General features: G+C 44.7%; 1 protein-coding gene across 1 annotated transcript in view; it reads right to left on the bottom strand.

The window, feature by feature from the left end:
• Positions 1-360: 360 nt before the first annotated feature.
• The window catches only part of LOC126456219 (brachyurin-like), a 43,219-nt gene continuing 34,654 nt past the window's right edge, over positions 361-8,925 (bottom strand). Inside the window, exons 5-7 of the mRNA XM_050091972.1 lie at positions 8,483-8,581; positions 2,485-2,621; positions 361-566 (exon numbers count right to left, since the gene is read on the bottom strand). Of these exons, the coding sequence (XP_049947929.1) occupies positions 396-566; positions 2,485-2,621; positions 8,483-8,581 (407 nt within the window). The 3' untranslated portion in view covers positions 361-395. The remainder of the gene's footprint in view (positions 567-2,484; positions 2,622-8,482; positions 8,582-8,925) is intronic.

Here is an 8,925-nt window from a genome sequence, read left to right as displayed (position 1 = left end):
ACTGTGCACTCAGAAGCGTGGCGTCAAATGACAGATGGGCATACAAGAGACACTGTGCAACACTTCTGCTCAAAACCTCGCCAGATTTTCACTATGGTTTTAGTTTCGCGATCGATCAGGGATCGAAAAAAAAAAATTGACCTCGTACTGATTCTATACCTTTAGTGTGCCACACAAACTCTTCGTTTGCAAATAAGTAGTACTTTTTTGGCTGTCACCTGTGTTACCAAGTAGGGATAAACGAAGGCAATGATCGATTCCTTTACTTGTATAAAGTAATTTCTTTATTTTGGGCACTGAATTATTTGCAGCTACAGCTCTCTACTCATAGTGAAATTGAAGATGTGAGACAGAGGTGCCTTCCGCAGACACAGCAGGTGATGAGAGTGGTGCCCTCACGAGATGCTGACGCCGGCGGTGCTGGAGATCCAGTCGAGGAAGGAGGTGACCCTGGCGTAGCCGGACGGAGCGCCGCTCTCGCAGCCAGCGTTCGACACGAAGCTGACGACGCCGATCAGGGTGAAGCTGCCCGTCGAGCCGATCACCATGGGGCCGCCGCTGTCACCCTGCAACGTGACCACACCGTATAATCTCTGATGGTGGTAGGCCAGAACACGTGTACCCCAAGGCAACAGAGCCTGGCGCCCCCAAGATGAAGTACTGCAGCTAAACAAGTGGATTCTAAAGAACTGTCTCCACAAGTCAGAGAAATCAGTGACCAATCTGGCTCATGTGGAGAGACCACAATTTTGGTATGTTCTAAAGCTTCTTTGTGATCGCAGATACTTTCCCTTCGGTAACTTCATTTTTTTACTCATCTATTATTTAAGGCAGCAGCCGTGTTCTCGGTCTGCAGCCTTTGAATAATTCAGTTAAGTTCATAAAACATATCTACCAAGAATGAATTACCAGCCGTAACAGAGAGTCAGGAACACCAAAAAATAACAAACACAGGGGAAGAGCGACTCTTTAAAAGGAACACTGCATGGCTTATACAAACATACAACAAATAAATGTCGACAGGATACGAAACATAACTGAAGACTCAAGGGCTATAAGTATTGTACTGCACAAAGAACACAGTACAGAAAAATTTCAACACTAAACACATCCACAAATTTTATAAAGCTGGTATCTATCTGTTCACTTCCAGTATGTACTGTTCTCATAGCTCGTACATCGATATATCCATACAACCCAAGTGAGCAGTGGCATCGGCCAGTTGCGAGAATAAATAAAACTTCGTCTCTGCCCTATACATTGGGTCCTGTTTTTAGCGCGACCGGTAGTAGCAGTCGTTACGTAGATTCGTTGTAAATGACTGTACGGGTAGGTCGCGAGAATTTGACCGGGGAAGTCTCACCTGTCGGTGGTAAGAAACTTGGTCACACGAAAGGATTTAGCTGAATCCTTAATCAGATAGCTCTGTTAAGAGCGATGTCATGCAGTATTTTGTGGAATTTTGCTATAGTAAAAGGTTGTTATTAACAATTAGAAACCTTGTGTAAGACGGTTGTGGTGCTGTGGGTTCCTAGTAATACTGTCTAATCAGGTAATGGGATGGGGAAGGAACTGATCAGGCAGTAATATGAGGAAGGATGTGGAATGAGTAAGAGGAAGGGTGAAAAGACGAGGTGCAGGATATAGGAGACGAGTAGGATTGCAGTTATGCAGGAAATTTGGTTACAGGTAATGGGACGCACACTGTTGGCTTCATAGCGTGAAAGGAAAAGCCTGCTGAAATTACCTTGGAAAAGGACATGGAATTTGTTTAACATGGCAACAGAGGCATGACAACAGGTCAGAATTCTCAAGAATGGGAGATACAACAACTGGGAATCGATTTTTTCAGAAAACAAAAGAGTGGAAAAGAAATTCGAGATGTTTTAGAAGGTGTGAGAGCTCAGTCAGCAAATACTGGATACGGGTGAGAGAGGATAAATGTGTATGGAGTGCTATGTGGATGTACAGGAATTTGGTGAAAGTTTTAACATTTGGCAGGGTTGGAGATCCATTTAGCATTTGCACGGATGAGGACAGGATAAGTGCTGGCATTGTAGATAAGTGTGATAGTCTTGGGATTTAGTACCAAAGTCGGCTAGTTAGCAGTTTCAGTCATTTCCCTCTATTGTGCTATTTCATTTGGATCTTCGTTATTTCAGGGTTCCATATTAGCAGCTGACTGATTGCTGGTCAAAGGCATTTCAGAGCTAAAATTAGGTATATTGGAAGGTTGTGAAATGTAAGGTCCAGCTTTCTCAGACGGAAAATTCAGTTGCTCTTTTTTGTGTGTCATAAGGTCGCTGGGATGAGAGGAGAAAACCACAGTCCTATATGTCTCTTTCCAGTGCTGCAGTAGAAAGGAACGTTCAGAGTATGTTCGATGCGACGTTGTTTAGCACCTTTAGGGCTTATCTTCTTTAGCGCTTCATTGCCTTTGTTTGGAAGGTTGGAAGGGGAAAGGTGACGCACGGCGATACTTACGCTGCAGGTACTCTGCCGGTTGGGTCCCGTGGCGCACAGAGTGGATGAGACGATGGAGCTTCCGTAGTACTGGGCGCACGCCGAGTTGGAGATGACGTTCAGCGTCGTGTACTGCAGTGTGTTCGGGTTGTTGCCGTCTGAAAACATAACACACGGGCAGACCTGTAGTACCGTCTGGAACTGAGACGCAGTTTCTTTGCACCCGAGAATACGGCCATTCAGTGACTAGAATTTTATTTGTAATATTACACAGTGCTATTACAAGGGATTTCAAATTGATCCCGTATTTCAAGGTTTCCAGAAGGTTTTTGACACTGTACCTCAGTAGTCAAATTGCGTGCGTATGGAATATCGTCTCATTATGTGACTGGATTCGTGGTTTCCTGACAGACACGTCACAGTTCATCGAGTAAAACAGAAGTGATTCCTGGCGTTGCCTAAGGTAGTGTTATAGGCTCTTTGCTGTTCCTTATCTATTTAAATGATTTAGGAGACAAACTGAGCAGCCGTCTTAGGTTGTTTACAGATGATGCTGTCGTTTATCACTTAGCAAAGTCATCAGAAGATCAAAACAAATTGCAAAATGATTTATAAACGGTATCTGTATGGTGCAAAAATTGGCAATTGACTCTAAATAATGAAAATTGTGAGGTCATCCTCATGAGCACTAAAAGGAATCCGTAATATTTCTGTTACACGATAAAGCAGTCAAATCTAAAGGCCGTGAATTCAACTGAATGCCCAGGAATTTCAATTACGAACAACTTAAATTGAAACTAACACATATAAAATGTTATGGGGAAGGAGGACTAAAGACTGCAATTTATTGCCAGAACACTTAGAAGATGCAACAGATCTACTAAAGAGACTGCCTATACTACGCTTGTCCGTCCTCTATTGGAGTACTGCTGCTCGGTGTGGGATCCTTACCAGATACGATTAACCAAGTACATCGAGAAAGTTCAAAGAAGAGCAGCATGTTTTGTATCATAGACAACTAGGGGAGAGAGGGCCAGTGACATGATACAGGATTTGGGGTGGACATCGTTAAAATAAAGGAGTTCCTCGCTGTGGCAAGAACTTACGCGAGTGACAGTTTATTTACTCGGTGGCAGTGAGATTTCTCTTAGGCTTTGTTTATTTTTTCGCGTACTGTCATAGTTACATTCCCCCCCCCCCCCCAACCCCAGAGTTACCCTGAATAGTCATATTTTAATTGGACAAGTCAGGGCTTACTGACAATTAGTAGAATCGTATTAATTACTGGGATTTCTGCTAAAGCCCCGTTTTGTGTGGCTTCTCCGCGAGTCGGTGACTACATTTCGAAAGACTAAGTAAGGTTTCCTTAGGACAATCGGAATCGGTTGATCGGCCACTTGCATCCGAAAAACATACAAGAGAACTGCCGTAGAATGACAGGGATGAAAATAACCTACCATGTAACGTCGAATGTTCCCTGATAATCTTCGTGGGTGATGCAGTTGTGCACAGAGAGGTTGCAACGCTAGAAAACTTTTGCGAAATGCAGGAAGATCTGCATAGGATCCACGTTTGGTGCAGGGATTGGCAGTTGGCCAGCAACACAAACAAATGGAAAGTATTGCGAATGTATAGGCAAAAAAAATCGTCATTGCATGGTTACACGATTGCAGAACATCCATAAAATATCTAGTAGTATGTATATGGAGTGATTTAAACTGGAACAGCCAATCAAAGTAATCGCAAATAAGGCAGATCCCAGACTGAGATTCATTGGAAGAATCATCAGGAAATATGGTTCACCCAAGAAGGAAGTAGTTTTCAAAATCCTCTTTCGACCACTACATGATTATTGATATTCAACCTGGCAACCGTACCAGATAGAACTGATAGGGTAAATAGAGAAGTTCAACCAATTGCAGTGGCAGACGCTGCAAGAGAGCCGTTCTACACCACGGTGTGGTTTACTGGTAAAGTTCCGACAGTGTACGTTTCTAGAAGGGTAAACCAATATAGTACTTCCTCTTACGCAAATCTCACGAAAATACCATGCTGGAGAAATAAGAGAGGTTTGAGCTTGGGCGAAGGTTAGCCAGCAATCTTCCTTCCCGTGAACCATACGCGATTGGTATAAAAGGTATCCTCTGCCAAACACCGTTAATGGCTAGAGGAATATATGTGTAAATGTAGATCTACTGAGGCCAAAATGATTCATTACGTACTCACAACACTGTATGATTAAAAAGTTCAATATTAAACAAATATTCGAGAGTTGTTCTCTAACCGAGAATTTAACGAGTAGACTACAGATGCTCGTAGAGTTTGTGAGTTGATAGGTTGCGTGAAGGATTTAGAACTAAAATCTGCAGAAGCTCACCACAGGTAAGCACACCGGACGAAAAATTAGGCACCCTAGGAGATGTCACGCTAATACCACGTAACACCATCTGTAGCCCTGGCAAAGGGAGTTGGTGAGAAAGACAGTCAACGAGTTTCTTCAGCTCAAACAAACAGGCAGCAACAAATCCTGTGACGTTTGCAACCGATTTTGATCGATAAGGTGTGACACTAGCCTGTAGGCATTGTTGGTGAGAACCTGTTTAGGACGACTGTTACTATGCTGTGCAACGTTGTTGCCAGTGGTATACTATTCCTTGTGTAGCACACTGACCATATTCGGTCAGAAACACGCAAAGTAGGAAATAGATTACAGCAGAGCCAATCGCAGGCCAGCCTGGTTGTTACGCCTTACGAAACACAACATAGCCGTCAAAAGTTGCTAGGCGCCCTGACCAGGCGAGGTGTGGAGATAGTTGACACAGCATCACCTAAGCGGAAGAAGGCAGAAGCCTATCCACACCAGCAACTGTATATATGTCTAATATAGGTGTTGCAAGGTGTAGAAAAGCCCAAGCAAGCAGAGCCAATGAGTATTTACACTACTGGACATTAAACTAGCTACACCACGAAGATGACGTGCTACAGACGCGAAATTTAACCGACAGGAATAAGATGCTGTGATATGCTTATGATTAGCTTTTCAGATCATTCACACAAGGTTGGCGCAGATGGCGACACGTACAACGTGCTGACATGAGGAAAGTTTCCAACCGATTTCTCATACACAAATAGCAGTTGAGCGGCGTTGCCTGGTGAAACGTTGTTGTGATGCCTCGTGTAAGGATGAGAAATGCGTACCATCACGTTTCCGACTTTGATAAAGGTCGGATTGTAAACTATCGCGATTGCGGTTTATCATATCGCGACATTGCTGCTCGCGTTCTTCGAGATCCAATGACTGTTAGCAGAATATGGTGGGTTCAGAAGGGTAATGCGGAACGCCGTGCTGGATCCCAACGGCCTCCTATAACTAGCAGTCGAGATGACAGGCATCTTATCCGCATGGCTGTAACGGATCGTGCAGCCACGTCTCGGTCCCTGAGTAAACAGATGGGGACGTTTGCAAGACAACCATCTACGAACAGTTCGACGACGTTTGCACCAGCTTGGACTATCACCTCGGAGACCATGGCTGCGGTTAGCCTTGACTCTGCATCACAGACAGGAGCGCCTGCGATGGTGTACTCAACGAGGAACCTGGGTGCACGAATGGCAAAACGTCATTTTTTCGGATGAATCCAGGTTCTGTTTACAGCATAATGATGGTCGCATCCGTGTTTGGCGACATCGCGGTGAACGCACATTGGAAGCGTGTATTCGTCATCGCCATACTGGCGTATCACCCGGCGTGATGGTATGGGGTGCCATTGGTTACACGTCTCGGTCAACTCTTGTTCGCATTGACGGCACTTTGAACAGTACACGTTACATTTCAGATGTGTTACGACCCGTGGCTCTACCCTTCATTCGATCCCTGTGGAACCCTACATTTCAGCAGTATAATGCACGATCGCGTGTTGCAGGTCCTGTACGGGCCTTTCTGGATACAGAAAATGTTCGATTGCTGCCCAGATCTCTCACCAATTGAAAACGTCTGGTCAATGGTGGCCGAGCAACTGGCTCGTCACAATATGCCAGTCTACTCTTGATGAGCTGTGGATCGTGTTGAAGCTGCACGGGCAGCTGTACCTGTACACGCCATCCAAGCTCTATTTGGCTCAATGCCCAGGCGTATCAAGGCCAGCCTGCCATGAAACGTGAGATGCAGAGCCACCATGAGGCCAGCCGAGTCATGAGACATAACGCACTTGCCACAGATCTAGAGTGGGTCTTGGTCGCTCCGTCACCCATTGCCGCCAGCCGGGCAGGACTGGTGGCATCAGCCGCTCCTCGGCCTCCGCCATCTTAGCTGCCGAGTCCATGGACGTCACTGAGAGAAGCGGTGCCATTACCCTACCTCTCGGCCACGCTGACACCCGTCAGCATTGAGCATTGCTGGACGTCACGCACGCACGCACGCAGGAGGGGAGGGGGGGGGGGGGGCAACTGGCTGCCTCGACCACACTGCCACTGCTTGTAATGAATCATAGCAGAGAGGCATAATAAAGGAATTTGGAAAGCACAGTACAATCTCTCTGACTCTAACCATCTTAATTTTTAGACACGTCGGACAGCCCGCACTGGTATACCGACACATCTTCCAACTTCATTCATGGAGTGGTAATGGGAAATTCAAGACATGGTAGCACCTTTCTGCAACTCTGTCACATACACTTCGACCCTGCTTACTGCACTGATTCCACACAACCAACGGCACTTCAACACCACTTCATTGGCATGTCGTAAGTCAACAGTGGAGGGTCACATGATTGCCTGGTACCGGTTCTACATCTTGCGCTCTGCTCCAAAAGATGCGTGGGGTAGCCGCGCGGTCTAGCGCGTCTTGTCACGGTCCACGCGGCTCCGCACGTTGGAGGTTCGACTCCCCCCTCGGGCATGGATACGTGTGTTGTCCTTAGCGCAAGTTAAAGTTAGATTAAGTGGTGCATAGGCTTAGGGACCGATGACCTCAGCGGTTTGGTCCCATAAGACCTTACCACAAATTTCCAAATTACTCCAAAGCTAACACTGTGTTCTCGAAACGGGGTGACTAGCACTTTGTCGGGTGAGTTTACGATCTGGATAAACAGAGGTTCAATTACACACATATGTGTCCTCTGAAAAGCAACACACATTATCAAGGATCTGTTATATCTGTAGCACTTACTTACGTTGAGACAGGCGTCGATACTGGCACAGCTCACCTTCACGAGACCCTAAATTTTGAGATCAGTTTGACTCCAGAAAGTCTTATTTAATTTAAGTAGCTAAATTTCTGAATACATGATGAACCAATATTTTGGAGGCAAAAGACAGTATAGCTTCTTCTGAGATAAGATTGACTATTGCATGTTCTACAGCTACCCATCCACTCAAAACTGGCAACTTCCTCTGTGTATTTTTGTTTAACCTTTTGATGTCTCCACTCTGTTTTCCGTGAGTGTATTGTAAACTCGAGTGCTTCCTCTAGTTAAGATCAAAACTCACAACATATCATATGATTTGCATAAGAATAAAACGCTTGTAAAGGTACTAAACGTATGGAGCAAGCAAAATGTTATACTATGCATTTAACTGTTTTTGTTCTTGATTCTCTTGTACAAAATACTAGTATCTGCAATTACTCGAAAGTTTCCCAATATTAAAAGAAATTGGCTGTCCCTTTCGCTAGAAATTTTTGAAATGCCAAGCGACAGAAACATCATGTGGTAACGTCTAACCAGAATCTTCGACTAGTATTGCTAGTCAAGTTGAAAATTCACCTCAAGTACGTTTCGAAAACCAGAAATGAAAAAAACACCACACCAAAACAATATATACCACATGTAGACACCTCGCCATTTGGGCATAAACGCTGGAAGGCTACGCTCGTTCTTAGAAGACTAGGAGGAAAGAGCATTTTGTTACTCCAGTCTTATACCATACAAGGCACTCCGTAAGACAAGCAGTCGTAATGAGGTGTTTTTGTGGTAGTCTGTCCACCACAGCTAGGGAAATAATACGGAAAGGGTGTACTTACTGTCTGCAGTGAGGCCCCAGCCGCTCACCGTCACAGACTGGCCCTCGAAGCTGTTGCCTGCCTGTGAGCGAGATGGCAGGTTTACAAGCGCGATGTTGCCTGCAAGAGGGTACGAGAAATATGTGAGAAGTAGAACAGACATTCAAGAAAAACACTTTCAGTGGATTATGACGTCTCTGGAAGGGATGAGTCAGCACTCTACAAATATTTACTTCAAACCACAATTTTAGAAAGAAACGTACATAAATTGGTAGCAACATACAAATCCATTTTGTATGAAAGAGAAATAAATTTAAACCTGACTGTGAAGCTGATTACAATCATTTCGGAAACACCAACTATCAAATTATCGTCTCTGACAACGTAACGTTACTTAATAGTCTAAATAATTGAGTGTAAGTCTTTGTGGCAGCCGCAAATAAGCTAAGTGATGGCAAAATTCG

The sequence above is a fragment of the Schistocerca serialis genome, chromosome 2 (assembly GCF_023864345.2).
Source record: "Schistocerca serialis cubense isolate TAMUIC-IGC-003099 chromosome 2, iqSchSeri2.2, whole genome shotgun sequence".
Lineage (NCBI taxonomy): Eukaryota > Metazoa > Arthropoda > Insecta > Orthoptera > Acrididae > Schistocerca > Schistocerca serialis.
This window is presented reverse-complemented; position numbering and strand designations above follow the sequence as displayed.